Source organism: Molossus molossus, unplaced genomic scaffold, assembly GCF_014108415.1.
Source record: "Molossus molossus isolate mMolMol1 unplaced genomic scaffold, mMolMol1.p scaffold_m16_p_7, whole genome shotgun sequence".
NCBI classification, from domain to species: Eukaryota; Metazoa; Chordata; class Mammalia; order Chiroptera; family Molossidae; genus Molossus; species Molossus molossus.
In genome coordinates, this window is record NW_023425401.1 from 53,932,715 (window position 1) to 53,952,037 (window position 19,323).

General features: G+C 34.7%; 1 protein-coding gene across 1 annotated transcript in view; it reads left to right on the forward strand.

Moving 5' to 3' along the window:
• The first annotated feature begins 221 nt into the window (after nt 1-221).
• The window catches only part of FAM185A (family with sequence similarity 185 member A), a 57,094-nt gene continuing 37,992 nt past the window's right edge, over nt 222-19,323 (forward strand). Inside the window, 5 exon segments of the mRNA XM_036246466.1 lie at nt 222-268; nt 3,091-3,137; nt 3,283-3,314; nt 5,050-5,142; nt 10,019-10,157. Coding sequence (XP_036102359.1) covers nt 3,095-3,137; nt 3,283-3,314; nt 5,050-5,142; nt 10,019-10,157 — 307 coding nt within the window. The 5' untranslated portion in view covers nt 222-268; nt 3,091-3,094.

A 19,323-nucleotide genomic window follows, 5' to 3' on the forward strand; every position in this document is an offset into this window, starting at 1 on the left:
GGAGACCCCTTACCTTTAGAGAGAGACTACTGACAACTATGCTCTTTCCAGGGTTCAATAATATGAAGATCAATGAGGAGCTGGATTTCTAGGGGGTATTGAATGCTTTGGAGCCCATTAACGATAGTACTAACTTGTATTTTCTTTTTTCATTTCTAGATTTGAATATCAAGTCATCAGGGTCTGGGCTGTATAAAGGTCCAAATTAGTATGTGATAATTGCAAAATTAAAACTGAGCAGGAGACTAGAATCTTACAGTCTGTTAAGGTATAAACATTTTTTAAATTTTGTTTCAGCATTATTTAAAACAACAACAACCTTAAACTATGAACTACAATATCAGACTACAACTAGTATTCTGAATATCATTTATTGTAAATATTGAATTTGATTTATTAGTCACTCAGAAATTACTTGCAAAAATTATGCCTTGAAATCAGTTCTGTTCTGAAAGTATCCAAGTTGTAGCAATTTTAAAGATTTTTTCCCTTATATTCCTTTTAGATTTTATTTTGAAACTAATAGTCATTTAAAAATTATTAGGTTAATCACATTTTTTTATGTACAGTCAGCTCATTATTTAAGGATTAAGTAGGTATTTATGCTAAACAAATGATCTTGTTTTGTAATGACATTTTTTTAGACTTCATTTTCTTAAAATTAGATTGGTCTCAGTTCTAAATGATTTCAGATACATCTCTGATAGGTTCTGGCTTATCCTTACTACTGGTACTTCATATTCTTGCATATTCCAAATACAGTACTTTTGTGAACTTTCATGGCAGGTGACTTGAAGAGACATCAGTCATCTTTGCTTCATAATTGCAAAATATTTTTATTTTTAGATTTATAAACATTAGAATGGTTAATTTAATGCATTAAATGTTACTTGTTTTGTTCCAATTACTTTTATTTGCACACCTGCCTTTAACATTTGTCCATTTGTGAACCATTTCAGATAAATTTATTTACACAAGTATAAAAAATTAAAGAATACTGTAACATGTCCCTGTAGCAAAGTAAATGGTTCAGGTTCTTATAAAAGATTGCACAATGAAGTCTTCATGTTGAATGACTAACGAGTGGAATACTATAGTTCTTTTTTCTCCTAGCAAGATATTGTTGTCATCAATACTTGAGTTTCAGAACATTTATATAAAATATTGTCCTCTAAAGACTCAGAGCCTTAGGTTTTCAATTTCACAATCCAATTCAGACACTGCCCTGGCCTAGTGGCTCAGGTGGTTAGAGTGTTGTCCTGTACACCAGAAAGTTGGCAGTTTGATTCCCAGTCAGGTCACATACCTAGGTTTCAGATTTAATCCCTGTTCCGGGCAAGTACTGGAGGCAACTGATCAATGTTTCTCTCTCATATCCATGTTTCTCTCTCTCTCTCTGGGATCAATGAAAACATGTCCTTAAATGAGGATAAAAAAAAATTCAGAAGCCAGTATGCTGCTGTCATTCATCTTTTGATTCATCTGATAATTCTAAAAGATCTTTTTGTGAACTCTGTTTTCTGCCATTGTGGGCATAAAATAAAAAACAATTTCTCAACTTTGGTAGTTGACATTTTGGGCCAGATAATTTGTTGTCAGGAGCTGACCTATGCACTGTAGGATGTTTGGCAGCATCCCTGCCCTCTAACTATTATCTGTCAGTAGCACACTCTTCAGTTATGACAGTGAAAAATATCTCCACCTGTTGCCAATGTCTCTGGGGGACAAAATCACCTTTAGCTGAGAACTAACATTCTATGCAAGTGTATCATCCTTCTGTTGCTTTATTATTTTTGCTTTTTTTAGCATAGTTGGGAATAATTGACTAATAATGATGAAATAACTTTTGGGATAATGAAATAGCAAAATGTTATTAGACATATGAAAAATAAGAACACAAAGCCCCTGCAATATATTTTAGATTTACAGAGTCCAATGGACTGATACAGTAATTTTAAGGTAGAATGAGTTTTATTCTATTTTTAAGAAATAAGTAAATTTTCTATTTGTTCTTTCAAAGACCTCTAAGAATAAAAGTCATGATATATCAGTCTTTACAAATGAAACAGCTCAAAAAAATAAATTCAAGAACTAAAATTGGGTCCAGTGGATCCTCATGGTATATACCAAGGGTTAAGAGAATTATTCTTGAGACTTAAGATTTAACTGACTTATATTTACAAATGAGAACACTTGGTAAAATATCTGTTTTTAGTTTTAAATATGGTACAATATAATTATCTTGACTCAATGATAACCTACTAGTCTAAGTTTCTCTTCCACTCCTTTTAAGGACTTGAAATATATTTGATCTATGTAATGAAATGTTTATAGCAGTGATAGTAGCTAGTGTTTACAGTCCCTTTTGACATAGTAGAAAACTTACCTAACCTTCATTTAATCCTTGAATTATCTCCTTTTCATCAAGGAAGAAACTATGAGGCATCAAGAGATTAAGAAACTCATTTAGGTTCACTTATCTAATAAATTAAGCTGAGATTTGAACTTGGTCTTTCTGATTTCCAGGCTCATGAACTTTCCACTTTTCTTTATTGTCCAAGCAAACTGTATGGTAACACTACATTTATTCAGCATTCTTAGAGAATAACTAAGTAAATATTTTAGTCAATAGACCCATAACTCATTGAATGCCACACATTTAAATGTTTAAATGCAGTATGATAGTTTATATTATACCTTTTCTTTCCCTTTTTTAAAATTTCTGTTTATATTATACTAAATAGTTAATGATGTAAACATTTATTTTAACTATTTTGTTTTTAATATTTTTAAAAATTTTATAATCGGCTTCACTTTTTTTGGAATAAATGAGCTTTAACTTATAATAATAGCTCAATATTTTTGAGTTCTGACCTCTGAAAATCTGATGATTGTCTCAAAAAATATGCACATGTATATAAAATTTTGCTTATAATTTCATGAGATATACAGACTCACTAGAAATTTAATGTAGGTTTGGTTAAGAACTCTTAATTTAAAATAACAGTTGTTTTGGGGATACTCTTTTCTACTGTTCATCAATTACTTGTCTGATTGATAAAGACTGTTTCATATACCATTTGATTTCAGACTCATGTCACTATGGACGAGAAGTAGTCTATTATGCTGTAATACAGATATACTTTTAAGAATGATTCATTTTGCCTTTTCACTAAATTTTTTTGAAATTCATTTCTGGTCCAAGGTTTTACTATTTTTCCCTCTGAATAAAGCAATCATAAAATAAATGGTTATTTGAATTTTTTATTCCCTATATTTTAGACACTTCTCTGCTATTACTGGTCATGTTATTGGTGAGTTTGCTTTAGCTACTTTTCTTTCTCTGCTATTGACCTATTCTTTTTATAATTGTGGCAGAATGAAGACATATATAAATGGTTAAAGTAAAATAAGCTACTCTAAAAAATAGACCAATCATCTAATGGTTCATATACAGCTATAGTTTATTTCTCACTTGTGTCCAGATGTGTTGGTGACTCTTTTCTACTCCCTGATTCCAGGTTCCTTCCATCCTGTGGCCCTGCCATCTCTTAGAACCTTATTGCAGCCTGCACTCAGCTGGTGGGAGGGGCAGAGCACAGAGAAGGCACACCAACTCTTCTCAAAGCTCAGGTCTGGAAACTGCACATGGCATTTTCACTTATAGTCTCTTGGCAAGAACTTAGCAACACCTAAAGACAGTCTCTTCATGGGCCCAGCTATACACCTATTACTTTGGGGGGAAAAATGGATATTTTTGGACCAGGAGTAGTCTCAGCCACAGTTGCCAAATGTGAAATCAAGTTACACACTTGCTGTCATCTTTTTTTTGGTCTGGCAGAGGAGGCAATTTGTCACTGCTGTTTTATTTTTGCTTAGAGCAGTGGTTCTCAACCTTCCTAATGCTGCGGTCCTTTAATACAGTTCCTCATGTTGTATTTGGGCATATCTGCATGTGGGCAGACCTGCCTGGAGACAGACAGAAGAACTGTGTCTCGGTTCCTAAGACCATGGGAAATATGTGTTTTCTGATGGTCTTGAAAGGGTCGTTCGACCCCCGAACGGGTTGTGACCCACAGGTTGAGAACTGTTGGCTTAGAGGAATTTTCACTTAAATCTATTTTCTGGGGTGTTGTGTTACAAAGTTTAACCGTCAGTGGACTGTTATCCCATGTGTGGATATATCCTTCAGATGAACCCAGCTAAGAGTGTGGGTTTGGGAATTATACAAAACTTGATTCTGTTAGGTTTTATTTTTTTTCTAACCATGTCACATGATAAAGCTATTTAACTTTTCTGATTTTTGGATTTCTCCTGTAAAATGGAGAAAAATATGATACCCATTTCTGTGATTGCTATATTAAATGATAGTTAATGTAAAATAGTGAATTTTGTATTTTGATGAAAAGAAATGCCTAGTAAGTGGTAAATATTGTTATTAGTAATGATGAATATGAATAACAATGAGTAGTAACTGATCATTATTGTCATCTGTTCATCATTTATGTTTAGTTAACCAGTCAGTGATCTTTGAATCCCAAGTTCTTTTTCAGTGAAGCTACTGGAATACCTGAATAGCTCTTTTTTCCCCTTTGAGTCCACATGACTTATTTAATCGCCTTAACAGCATTTGACATTCTTTCCTAGTTGAAGTTATTCCATACAGTGCATTTCTTTTTTTAATCCTCACCCAAGGACATTTTTCCATTTTTTGTTCAGATAGAGAGGGAGGAAGAAAGAGGAAGAGAGAGAGAGAGAGAGAAACATCGATGTGAAGGGGACACATTGAATGACTGCCACCCACACAACCAACCAGGGCCAGGGACAAACTGCAACCAAGGTACGCGCCCGTAGCAGGAACCAACCCCGGGTCTCTCTGGACTACAGGCCAATGCTCTAACCGCTGAGCCAAACTGGCCAGGGCCATACAGTGCATTTCTGTTTAAGTTCTTGTTCCTCTTTTCTGCTTTGTATTTTTTTAATCTATAAAATGTTGGAAATCTTGTAAGTCAAATTTATTCTCTTATGTATTTTGTATTTCTCTTTCAGAGTCAAAAATTACATGTTCAAACTAGAGGAGGCAAAGTGATCTGTCTGGAAACAGTTTATGGAAATATAGATATTCATGCCTCAGATAAAAGTGTAAGATTGAAACTTTTTGTTGTTGGTAATTTCAGTTTTACATCAAGTTGGCTCATACAGTGGGTAGGGTCTACAAAATTTGAGGTGTAACATTCCCTTTTACTGCATTTTAGTTCACTAGTAAATTCAAATTTCAAATTGAGGCGGTTAAATATACAATTTACATTTTAGTTTGTGATTTAATATTTTTGACAGTTTCTTATTTAGAATTAATAACAACTTTAATTTTTTTTTCTTTATTGATTTTAGAGAGAGAAGTGTGAGGGAGAGAGAGAGAAACATCGATGAGAGAGAACATCGAGTGGCCGCCTCCTGCATGCCCCCTGCTGGGGATCGGGCCCACAACCTGTGCATGTGTCCTGACTAGGAATCGAACTGGCAACCTCTTCATGCATGGGTCAGTGCTCAACCACTGAGCCACACCGGCTGGACTAGAATTAATAACAACTTTAAATACTTAATATTTAATTCTAGATTTGAAGAATTATGATCATTGATTAAAATTTGTCATTAGGTAATACCACCATAGTTGTGATTAAATTTTCTTATGTGTTTGGTTTATTTGAGTATTTTTCCAAGACCTGTTTACTTTGCCTTTAGGCAACTGAAGGATGAGTTTCAAAACTCAACTTTCTTCAGTATTTTCCACAAGATGGCACCACTAGAATGCATTCCTAATCTTCACAATCTTGTATTAGCCATAGGGATTTTAGTTGTTATAAGATACTTTGTAATTTTTTATGAAATTCTGTTGCTTTCTGTGATGTAGCATAGTATTACAGTATAATTTTGAAGTATAAATTGTCACAATTTTTAAAAAATGATTGATAATACTTTAAATCTTTGAGAAAGATCTAAGTCGCCTTTTATTTTGTACTTGGGCAGTTTGCAAGAATCTTTGGTTATACATTTGTTAAATTCCATACTCAGCTTTATCCTCAGATAGTTGGTAGGGAGGAGTTGTGAGTACCTCTTACAGGTAGATTACTGTTGGCATAATGAAACAAGGTAGATTATAACACTGATGTTTCTACTGTTGTCACTTTTGTTATCTGTCATCAACCTGTGGGAGACTGTTTAAACCCACACATTTAAATTTTTTTTTTTTTTTTTTTTTTATCCTCATCCGAGGACATTTTTTCAATTTTTTTTTTTTTTTGTACAGACAGAGTGGGAGGGAGAGAGAGGGAGAGAGAGAGGGAAACATCGATGTGAAGGGACACATCGAGTGGCTGCCACCCGCACGACCAACCAGGGCCGGGGACAAACTGCAACCGAGGTACATGCCCTTAGCGGGAACCGAACCCAGGTCTCTCCGGACCGCAGGCGGACGCTCTAACCTCTGAGCCAAACCGGCCAGGGCCACACATTTAAATTTATCTTTTAAAATTAAACTAGGAAAGTATTGAAAGATACTGCCTTGCCTTATATGGCAGCTCTTTTGAGGTGGCATTTAGTTTCACCTCTCAGATTATTGTGGTTTGTAGGAACATAAGGGAAATTGGACAACTTTGTTGGTGCTTCAAACTCTGTCCTTTAAATGATAAGCTTATGTTATCTGAATGACCTAAGTTACCAGAATATTACATATTGGCATTCAAATATAACTATCAAAGAAGAATTTAAACCATCTCTTAATTATGTGCCATTTTTAATATTTTAGTCACTGTTTCCACTCATTATTTCTTTAAATTTTCATGGTTTATCGAATATTCATTTAATTACTACTTTATCTTATACTATTTTGTTTTCTTGCTCAATTGAGTTTTGTGTTGTACAAAAGAATTAGTGTAGATATTTCCTTTTATTTATATTATAATGTTAACTTCTGAAGCATATTTCTAAGTTTAAGGGGTTTTTATAGAAAATACATGCTTGTGAAATATGTTACCTTTTAAAGACATTGTGTTTTGCATATTTGAGAGGCAACATTTTGAATTGGTTAAGAGCACAAAATTAAGAACCAAAGTACCTGGGTTTCAGTCCTGGTTCAGCTACTTACTAAGCTCTTTAATTTCAGACAAATTTCTTCATCTTTATGTGTTTGCGTTTTCTGGAAAGTGGAATAATAGTAATGTACTTCATTCAGAGGGTTGTTATGAGGATTAAATTAGTTAATACAAAGTACTTAAAACAATGTCTGGCACATAGCTAACTCTAATATAGTTTATTGTAATGACGATGATAAAGGTAAATGAAACACAGCTTACAAAGATAACTTGACCAGTCCTGATGTACTAGTTAACTGTATTGAGAGTTTGTTTCGTTTTTCATGAAACAGGCATCATGTCATTTATTTTTCCTTGTCAACATGATTGTGAGAATCAGATGAGCTCTATAAACACTTAACAGCATTATGTACATGTTTTTTTATATGGAATTGCTGTTTTTCAATTGTATCATTAATTTTGGTATCCCAAGTTTGGTACACAGAGGATAGAAATTCATCTGATTGTTGGATAAATTAATGACATAGTTGTCAGTTGACCTCTCTTTTTTAGGTAGGACTACAGCCACAGTGCTTCCTTTAAATTTGATTTTTATTATATGTGATGTTGATTTTTAATACCTAAACTTATGAAAAGTTTTTTCTCTCATAGAAAAGAAAATGAATTTGTAGCAATATCTCTGTCAGGAAGATAATGATTTTTAGATCTGGTTTTTTTGTTTGTTTGTTTCTTTCTTTGTTTCCTTCTTTCTTTCTTTAAATGGCTATTTCTGTTAATAAGCAAGTTATAGACTTTAATCCAAATAGTATTTTTATGATGATTTGTTTCATTATCATTAATAACTATAAATCAGAGCCTCAATGTTTTGCTGTAAACTGTGGTGTCCTAAGTTTAATTGTTCTTGTTATTATCTGATATATTGCATTATATTAGTGAATTTTGAACTTGTTTGAAATTAATGTTATAGAATGATTGGTTAAAATAACTATATTATTGTGGTGGGGGAAGTGTTGTACTTTCCCTTGCTTCAGTGGCAGTGGATGATATTTTTCTAGCTTTTTACAGAGTAACATATTTAGCATTTAATGAACAAAGTAAATCATTTTCCAGATATTCATAAAGAGTCTCTTAAAGGCTTTATTTGGTTGTGGGTGGCGTCTAATCAAAAGTGTACCCCTTTGCCAGTTCAATTAAGTTTCAAATATTCTCTCTATATTTATCTATTTATCTTTCGGTATTCACTAAAACAGCTTCTGTGTCTATAAAAAGCTAGAGTATTCCTACTTGTTATATACTTTATGGAAACTTGGAGAATTTAAAACCATGCATAAGGCAACTTTTCATGAAGAAACTGTAGATAAAAGATCAATTTTCCAGGAATTTTATACTTTTATTATAACACGGAAGAATGCAAAACATTTGTAGTCTCACAAATTTGGATATATTATCTTTCTTTGACAGAATTATTGAAACTAAATTTAAAGTAAAAATTCCTGTGAATCCATAATTAGCTTAAAACAAACTGTAATAGGTAAGAAGCAGTTGGGTATATGTTATATATTTAATAAAAGTCCATTAAAAAAGAAAGTTAATGTATTTCAAATTCAGAGGGTCAAGTGATTCTAATTTGTTTCCCATAAGAACCTCAGGGTACATTTCTTTCTCTTTTCATAGTTGTATTTATCTTCTCATATTTTAGTATTCTTGAAACTCAGTTCTCATTAAAAATATTTTGAATTCTTAATAGTTTTTGAAGGACATATTAGGAGCAGATTACATTGATGCCTATGTGATGAAAAAAATGATGTTCTTTCTTTAAATGTCCCAGTGTAATACTTGAATTTAACCCTGGGAAAAACTGGCAAGCCTTCCTGGTGACTTCAGTTTCTATGTCAACAATTTTATATTAACATTCACTTTATGCTTAAAAAATGTTTGTTTAAAATACTGCAGAGATACATCCCTAAACTAGATGTCTTCATTTTATATTGTGCTCAATATTTGAGACATAAATACATACTACATTTGGTTAGGGAAACAGGCATAAATACAAAATTTCTTTCATTTTGTTCAGTGGAAAACTACTGCCTTATTAGATGTAAAGTAGAAAAATTCTAAAAATAATAGTGCATTTACTGCACTAATAGATGAAGGGAGAAAAAGCATGATAGTCTAATAAAATCAGATAAGTATGTGCTAAATTTCAAAACCCATTACGATTTAAACAACAATAACAAAATAAATTTAAAATATAAGGGGACTACCTTAATCTAATAAAAGGGATCTATAGCAAACATCCTACTCAACGATCCAATGTTGTAAGCTTTCCCTCTGAAACAGGAATAAGATGAGAATTCTTGCTGTCCCATGGCTTCTATTTACCACTGAATGAGAGGCCTGAGCCAGATAGATAGTATGGGAGGAAGGAGCAGGGAAAACATTATTAATATAAAGCTTAAAAGGGAAGAACTTAAACTGTCACTTGTACATAATAGAATTAAACATGTAAAGAACATTTTTTTAATTCAGGTAAATTATTAGAATTAGTGAGTTTAGAAGTTGTTGGATTTCAGGTCAGATAAAAAAACCAAATAAGGTAAAATGAAGTTAAAAGCATCTTTTATAGTAGCACTTAGAAATATCAAATAGTAGTAAATTTAACAAAAGATGGAAACTACATAGAAATATAAAACATTATTAAGAGAAATTAAATATCTAAATAAATGAAGGAATATAATGGGTCTGTTTCACATTCCACAGAGAATACACTGTTACTCTCAATGTTATAATTGATAGAGACTCAAAGTCAATAAAGTGATTGGGTAGTAAGTTTTTATGTAGTTACCTACTACTTTTGTAGGTACCATTTTGGCTTTTTACCAGTCTTTGTTTTTATAATAAACTGATTTTAGTGTTTCTCTTACTAGACTGTGATCGTAGATAAAGTACAATGAAGTTCTGTTAATATATCTACTGAAGATGGTTTACTGAAAGCCAAGTATCTTTACACAGACTCGTCATTTCTATCTTCTGCTGCTGGAGATATTACATTAGGAAGTATTCATGGTAAGATGAAAAAGGCCTACTACATCTCAGACTTTCCACATAATGTACATTTTAAGACATGACTCTTTCTCTGTAAAGAGTCTGTCATTAGGAAGCTGGCCCTCCAAATATTTAATTACAGAGTACCATCTTTTTAAAAATCCATACAATAAAATGACTTATAAGATATTTAATTTTGGCAAGAAATTGAATATTATGCTGTTTATACATGAAGGTAATAATAACTCTGTTTTTTAAAATGCATTTCCTTATAAAAAGAAAACAATGAGGAAATATGTTCAGGAGATATTGAGGGAAAGCACAAATAAAATAAAAGCAGTGTTAAAAATAAAGGGGCTCTGGCTGGTATGGCTCAGTAGAGTGTCGGACTGTGCACAAAGGCAACCAATTGCTTTTGTGCATGCTCTCTCTCTCCTTCTCTCCCTCTCCCTCTCTCCCTCCTTCTCCCCTCCCCCCTCTCCCTATCTCCTCCCTTTCCCTCTCTCTCCCTTTTCCTCTCTTCCACTGTCTATAGAAATCAATGGAAAACATCCTCAGATGAGGGTTAACTAAATAAATAAACAAAATAAAGATGGGTTTTGAGAGGTTGCTTTTATTGTTATGATAGGAAAACAAAAGATTAAGTAAATAAATAAAATATTTGTATAAAATCTAATTATAACAACTTATTGATACTTAGTCCGACTAAAATATTTCATATGTATTTGTACTGGCACCAGGTTCTTTCAGTACCCTGCTGTTTTCAGTTTTCTTTGATTAAATTTCATCTTGTGACTTGCAAAACATGTCTCTGAGGACAAGTAATGTTACTTAGTTGATTTGTTTTATTTAAAGAAAAGAAGAGAGCATAATAGTGAAGAAACATGGCGAAGGGTATGCTGGTATTTAGTGTCACTCAGCATGTTGCTTAAATTTTCGCATATCAGATGATTCAAGTTTATGTATATTTTCTGAAATATATATAGATAAAATTAAGAGTCATTTAGCCTGGCAAGAATTAAAGTATATACACAGCCACTAAATTCATTTTGGACCATTTTCCAGGGAGTATAGTCTGAAACTTTTTCCATATTAGACCACCTATTTAACTTCTATGGGAAAGCTAAATATTGGGACCTATACACTTTGGCAAAACCTCCAGATTTTAACAGTGAGCAGTAATTATTAGGTGTTATTAGAAAGCTTGGCTAGTGCTAGCCAAATCTTTGTAACAAATTGGCAATAGTCTTACAGTTTAAAAAAATCTTACCCTAACCATTGTGGCTCAGTTTGTTGAGTATTGTCCAGTGCACTGCAAGGTCACTGGTTTGATTCCCAGTCAGGGCACATGTGCAGATTTTGGGTTCGGTCCTGTATGGAAGGCAACTGATCAATGTTTCCTTCTCTCTCTCTCTTTCTCACTCTTTAAAATCACTAAAAACATATTTTTTAAAACTCTTAGGAAATGAGTATTTATATTCTTGAGCCTCAATTTAATAGTTAAACTTCAACCATTATTGCAATGTTAAGGTATTGGTTAAAGTCCAAAATAGCTGAGTCCAATGGAACTGAATCCAGATAAAGCAAATAGTTTTGTTACTTATTCATTTATTTATTTTTGATTCAGCTATACCTTGAATAGCTGTGATAATCTGTAACTTTTCATATTTTAACAACTTTTTTGTAAGCATTGCATTTCTGTCAGTCGCAATTACAAGTACTGCATTTAGGCCTGGCCAGGTGGCTTAATTGGTTGGAACATTGCCCTATGCACCAAAAAGTTGTGGGTTTGATTCCCAGAAAGGGCACATACCTAGATTGTGGGTTTGATTCCTAGTCAGGGTGCTTGTGAGAGGCAACTGATCAATGTTTCTCTCACTCACATCGATGTTTCTCCCTCTCTCCTTTCCTCTCTTTCTAAAATCAGTAAACATATCCTTGGGTGAGGATAAAAAGAAAAAGTACTATACTAAATGTATTGAGTAGCTTTAAGTGGTAAAGCAATTTCTTAGCAAGTGAGATTTAATTAACACCCACGATAAGAACAGCTCTGTTCTCTGCAGTACTTTATACCATGTTTACACTAAATTCATTAATATTTAATTTTTTTTGCATTCTTTTAAGTTAGACAAGAATTGCATTTGGTATAGTTTGTCATTTATTGCTTACATGATAGTAAAACAGATGCACTTTTTTGAGACAGCCCTCAAAATACTCTAGGTCTCTTGATTTCTTTAAATAGCTGAAATGGAAACAAATTACAGGGATAAGAGTTTATCATTCCTTAGCCTTTGTAAAGCCATTTATATTTATTGACTTTTACTCTGAAGTCAAATACCTTTCCTTGGGTGGTTTAAATCTGGATCAAATCTAGATACTCTTTTGAACTGTTATCTCAGGTTGGGTTTCTTGAAAGCAGGCTCTCGGAAGTTATAGTGCAGCAAATTTACTAGTGAGACCTTTTGGGACCAGTGCCTCGAAGGAAGCCCAATTTCCATGGAAGCTGGACTGTGATACAGTCTCAACAACCCTAAGAGTTAGTTCTAAAGCTGGGATGATCTTCATAATTATTTCAAGTTGGGGTGAGGGGAGATGGTCCTTTATATCCCCAAATATTATGTTACTGGACGGGACTGGGCCCAGAGCAGGTCTACCTCGGGCCCACCTGTAGTTTGTGGGTTCTTGATTTCTTGCAGGAAAGATTTCACACCAGTCCAGGTGATTTTGAGAGTACATTTGTTAAAGCTGGAGACAGTGAAACAAAGGAAGGACTTAGGGTAGAAGAAGCAACAGGAGAGAGTCTGGGTGGTGCACTGCTTTGGTTCCCTAGGAAGTGAGCCAAGTCAGGGCTGCTGTTAGCTCACTGGAAAGTCAGAGGAAAAGGGGGCTTTGGAGAAAGGGTCAGGCAGTCAGCCTGGGATGAGCTGCCACTACTTGCTGTTCCCTTGGTTGCAAGTCTTGTGGGGACCCTTAGAGTTTAGGAGAAAGGAAGTAAGAAGTGCATGCCGGAGAAGGGGAATGGGTGTGCTCCAGAGAGAGCCCGCCCCACATCCTTTGTCTTGATTGTAGGGGAGGGTATCAGCACAATATTCATCAGCTTTCCAAGTGTGTTTTTAATATGCTGATGAGTCTAAATGAGTATATAGGGTAGTTTGGGGTTATCCTCTGCTTGAAGCTTCACTGCTTTACTTTTATCTTGCATCTGTCTGGCTATAATTGGGTTTTTGGTATTTGTTCCTCTGACTTCATCCATTGTTGGGTTTGGCTGGCACAAATGGCATTATTGGGTTTCTGTCCTCTATCTCCCTGACCAGGGTGATTTAAGCTATGTATTCTCGGGTCAGGGAGGAGAGGTATAAACCATTTCTTCTCAAGTTTCCTTGGTTAGGGAAGATGAGGTCTTGCAATTCACTACTCACTGGCTGCGAATGGGTTTAATTGTTTGGCCTTGTTCAATTATCTAGTCTCAGTTTTCCTATTCTACTTGCCCAGGAATTTTCCTACTTTCTTGCTATCCTGCCTCAGTTAGATTCAGTTGCCTCAGGAAGGAGTATGAACTTGGGCCAAATGGCTCTCCTTATCTGAGCCCTCAGAGGGCTGACAGCTGAGGACTGCTTGCCAGCATTGCTCCCAACAGCTAGGAAAATAAGCCCTTCAATGGCAAAGGGGGTTCTGATGGTGAGTCACAGCATCCACTGCAGTTATATTTATTGATTCATTCAACATACAGGGTGTGGCAAAAGTAGATTTACAGTTGACTACAAAAAACAGAGTTTATTCTTGTATTATTATTTATTAATTGTTGTATTATTTTCCATATGACTGTAAAACTACTTTTGTTCCACTCTGTATTTTTTTTTTTTCTTATCCTCACCCGAGGACATTTTTTTCCATTTTTTGTTTAGATAGAGTGGGAGGGAGAGAGAGAAAAACATTGACGTGAAAGGGACACATCGAGTGGCTGCCACCCACACAACCAACTAGGGCCAGGGACAAACTGCAACTGAGGTACATGCCCTTAGCGGGAACCGACCCCGGGTCTCTCTGGACCGCAGGCCGACGCTCTAACAGCTGAGCCAAACTGGCCAGGACCCACACTCTATTTTCTAATAGTGAGAAATGAGTAATGAATAAGGTAATTGACATTAATATTTACTATTTGTAAACTTGGTTGAATCACAATTAATAAGTATTTATGCCTTCTAATAACAAAAGAAACTAGTTTATTCATTGTTTCAACAAATATTTCCCACTGTTCTGGCACTGGAAATCTAGTGAGAGAATAGGTACTTTGATAGTTTGTTTTTAGATAAAAGTTTTTGTGACAGTATACCATTTTGATTTCCTTCTAAATGATCAAAAATTAGATTATAAGTACATTGTATTATATTCTGCTATTTGAAGATTTATTAATTTAAAGAACTTTATACATATATATGTAAAATGAATATGTTTTTACATGTATTCTACTAATTATATTTAAAAAATATAAATATATATAGTCTCCTAACTCATAGAGAGAAAGAAAAGCTTCCTTGAAATTTTTTTGGGGAATTGGTTTTACTTATAATTTAAACATATTGATTAGGGCCCTGGTTGGTTTGGCTCAGCGGTTAGTGTGTCGGCCTGCAGACCAGAGAGACCTGGGTTCAGTTCCCACTAAGGTAACGTACTTCGGTTGCAGTTTGTGTCACTGCCCTGGTTGGGGTCGTGTGGGTGGTAGCCACTCGATGTGTCGCTCTCTGTTTCTCTCTCTCTCTTCCCCCCTCTCTGTCTGATGATAAATGCAAAAAAAAAAAAAAAAACCCAAAAAACATATTGATTAGGTTTAATATGTGGGACTACTCATGTAGTTACTTTCATGTTTTGTGGGAGACTGTTTGCATGGCATCCATTTTGCTAAAATCTGCTCTGCCATCTCCTGCCCCAAGGCAGGATACCTCTGTATACAATGTTTCTGCATTCCTTTAAGTAACCATTTACTCAGCCAGTTATGCTCTGTTTATCTTTTGTTCCACCCGTGATATTTACTTGAAATTGCTTCAGGGTGGCTACCACAAACTTATGCTTGGCAACAAATGTTCTTGTTTTTCTGCTTCTTGCCCTATATATACTGTGGATCTCCCCAGAATAAACTAGACTTGATCAGAGCCCTGTCTTGTCTCCATTTCTCGTGTCTCTTGTCCCTCCTCATCCTCACTCCCCCTCTAGAGTCCTCGTTGCTCGACCTGCGGGAGGGGTCAGTGTTTTATATTTAACTTATTGTTTGGAGCAAGTGATTAATGAATAATATTTTATTTTAAATACTTAAATTCCCTCTGTATCTTAGACTTTTATTTTAGGTTTTTGGGGAACATGCCTTGATAAATAAAATGCAGAGTATTAGTTCTCTCATTTTCTTAGTACTTCAGAAGTCCTTTGTTCCCCAAAGATTTAGCAATATGTATGTGCTTAAACTCTTCCTTAAATAACTAGTTGGCTTTTGGAAACTTTCACAGAAATTTTACATTAACTATACAAACCCTGTTAATAACTTTGATAGCACTGAGAATTTCATAAAGAAATGTCCCAGTTTGCCTTAAGAAGGACATGTAGTCACTGGTGAATTTATAAATCTGTCTTGTAAATTTAGAAAGTCAGAAATAACAAAATTTTGAAGGAAGCTTTTATTGGATTAAACAGAACTTCTCATGAAGTTTATGAAAATGCTTTGTTCAAATTCCAGTATTAAGTCCATTGTAAAATTTTGGTTTGATTATCATTCTGACCTATGATAATTTTATGTTAATACTGAATCTGGACTTAAAACTTTTTTATAGGAAATACTAGAGAGGAATTACAGCTTCCCTTGTGGTATAGACAGCATAGGTTTTTTGAGGATTTAGACATATGATACTAAATGTTGCTCTTCCATGTGGTGTTTAGACTCAGTTTAGACTCAGGTCACTCAGCTCATGGGAGGGACTTGGCTGCTTCCATAAAGATGATGCTGCCATCTTCAGTGTATGATTTCTAAACTCCCTTGAAAGGAGGAGAGATCATAGAGGATCATGTAAGAAGTTACAGAAATCAGGCCTAGAAGTGCATACACTACTCCCATCACATACTTTTTCCCCCTTCATTGGAGCATCTTTATTTATTTATTATAGTCATCTTTTTTTTATTAATTAATTTATTTTTGTTACAGATGTTTCTCCCCCCCATCCAGACACCCTCCTCCTGATCCTCCCCCCCCCCCCCCCAGCATTGTTGCCTATGTCCATTGGTTATGCATACATGCATGTAAATTCTTTGGTTTATCTCATCTCTCCCCCACCCCTCTTCCCATCATATACTTTTAGCCAGAATATTTGTATATGACTTTATGTGATTACAGAGGCTGAAATACAGAGTTTAGTAGTGTTCTAAGGAAGGAGAAAATCACACAAATATTAGAGGGCACTGGTAGTCTTTGTCAAACTTCTATGAGTTCTTGATTTTTCCATCCTCTTGGTAATCTCCAAGATTTCATCTTTGTTCCATTGTTCTTTCTCTTCTTTCTTTTCCTTGAACATCTAATACACTTTGTGTCTTAACTACTCTTGTTTTCTAATTATTCATTTGTATATCTAGTCCTGACTTCCAACTTACACATCTATCTGCTTGCTGTAGACAAAGCCATTTGGATCTTTACAGGCAGCTCAAACTCAACATTTCTAACTCCTTTCTCCTACTTTTCTACCCCCTCCAGCCCCATCCATGTTGTGTTTTCATCCATTTTTACTTCCATTTGCTATTCTTGATATTACCATGTATCTGACTCCCCAAACTAGAAAACTAGAAGTAGTATAGGCATACATTGGATATATTGAAGGTTTGTTTCCAGAACATCATAATAAAGTGAGTATTTCAATAAAACGAGTTGTATTCTTTTTGCTGGTGAAGGGTCTTGCCTTCAGTTTGAAAAAAAAAAAATGCAACACTTCTGAAGCACAATAAAGTGAAGTGCAATAAAACAAAGTAAACCTGTTCTAATTTCCTGTCTCTCTCTCACCTTCCACTTCTCGTCAATCATCAAGTTTAGGTAGGTTTTACCATCTGAATATTTCTTCAGTCTGTCACATTGTTTTCTTTCTAATTTCTACCATTCTACTCCAGATTCTTATCTTCTCTTGCCTTAATTGAGCAATAACTTTGCTTCTAGTCCTGCCTTCTTCAGATCTCTCCTCCTCACTATAGCTGTGGTTGTTTACTGTAAATGCACATTGAACATGGTATTCTCTTACTCAGACCTTTTCCTCGGTGACCTAACTTACCATTTTCCTATTCTGACCCTCTGCTTTGTCTTCCAGAGTAATACAATCTTACTATTTCCTCTGTACATTCTTACCTGTTTTATACTTCTGAGACTTTGATTAGAGCCTTTGATTATACTGATTTTCGGTTTACAGTCTTCCTAAAATGCTTTCCCCAGCTTTATTTATCCCATTGACTTTCAGTAATCTTCCAGTACTCAGGCATCCTCTCCTCATCTTTGACCTTCTATTGACCCATAAATTCTTGCCTAATTATAAAGTGCTCAGGAGCAAAGGTCATGTTTTATTCATCTATATGTTCTTAGCATTTAGCACTGTGGCTTCCAAATTGCAAGTGCCTCCCTTTCTGTGCCCTCTCCCCAAAGAAAAAAGCACAGAAAAAGGATTTAACCTTCATGGATATTTGATTGTTCTGTTTGGATTATGTAAGTATATGTGCTGTGTTAACCATAATAACCTTTCTTTTAGTGAAAAAATATAAACTAATATTTATTTTTAAATCAATAGCTTATTTTTCCCTCTAACCATGCAAATGAAGAGTTACTAGCTAAGGGAAACTATATATTTTCCTCAAACATTGGGGTTTGTGGAAAAGTTATGTAACTTGAGAGTAGAGTAAGCACACATAGTTATTACAGACCAGATGGCATCTGCTTCACTAGAAAGAAGGCTTTTACAAAAAGCTACTCCTCTCAAATAGTTTATTTATTGTTTTTAGTGATTGGAAATGAAATAAGTGAAAACAAAATATGGAAAATTGTGCTAGTAATGCCCACTTGGTTGATTTGTGTACTTTTAACTATTCTACCTTGTTTCACAAAGTATTTGAGGTAAGAGGCCCATATTTCATATTCTAATAACTTTGGAATATTTCTGTTTAGGGTAGAGATTTTCTAAAAATTTTGATATGAGTTGAAAATATATTTTGTTTATTGCTTTAAAAATCCTTTAGCACTGACAAAAATATTTTTAAAATATTCTTTATATTTACAAATGTTTCTCATTTACAAAGTTTTCTCGTTTTATTACGCTTTTACTGTACTGAACTCTTACATTCAAGAGAAATATAGTCTGAAACTATAGGTCCCATTATAATATGAACTAGTTCTCATTCTTTAATGAATTTAAAACTTCTATTTTATGGTTCTAAGAACCATTATTTTCTTGAGATTGCTTTGCTTTCTTCATGAGCACTAATGATACACTCTTTAAGAAAGACCATATTTTCATATAAAAATACTAAGTTTTTACTGCATTCATTGAAGACTAGTATAAGATAATAAAGCTCCTTTGCCTTGCTCACCGGGTGACTGGACTCACTAACTAAATGACTGACTATAAAAGTATGTTATTGTGCCCTGACCAGTGTGGCTCAGTGGTAAGACCATCAGCCTATGCACCAAAGGGTCACAGGTTTGATTCCCAGTCAAGGGCACTTACCTGGGTTACAGGTTTGATCTGGGGCCCTGGTCAGGGTGTGTGCGGGAAGCAACCAATCATGTTTTTCTCACATTGATGTTTCTCTTTCTCCCCGTTCCCTTCTTCCATTCCACTCTTTCTAAAAATTAATGGGAAAAAATATCCTTGGGTGAGGATAAAAAAAAAACACCTATGTCATTGTTCTTTACTAATACTTAAAATCACAAATATTGAATGTCTGCCTTATCTTATTATTTCTTAATCCTCACGTGAGAATATTTTTTCATTGATTTTCAGATAGAGTGGAAAGGAGGGAGGGCAGGAGGGAGAGAAACATCGACCGGTTGCCTCCCGCAGAACCCCAACAAGGGCTGGGGATCAAATCACAACCAAGATGCATGCTCTTGACCTGAATCTAACCTGCGACTCCCTGGTCTGTGGGCTCTAACCGCTGAGCCAAACTGGCCCCGGCT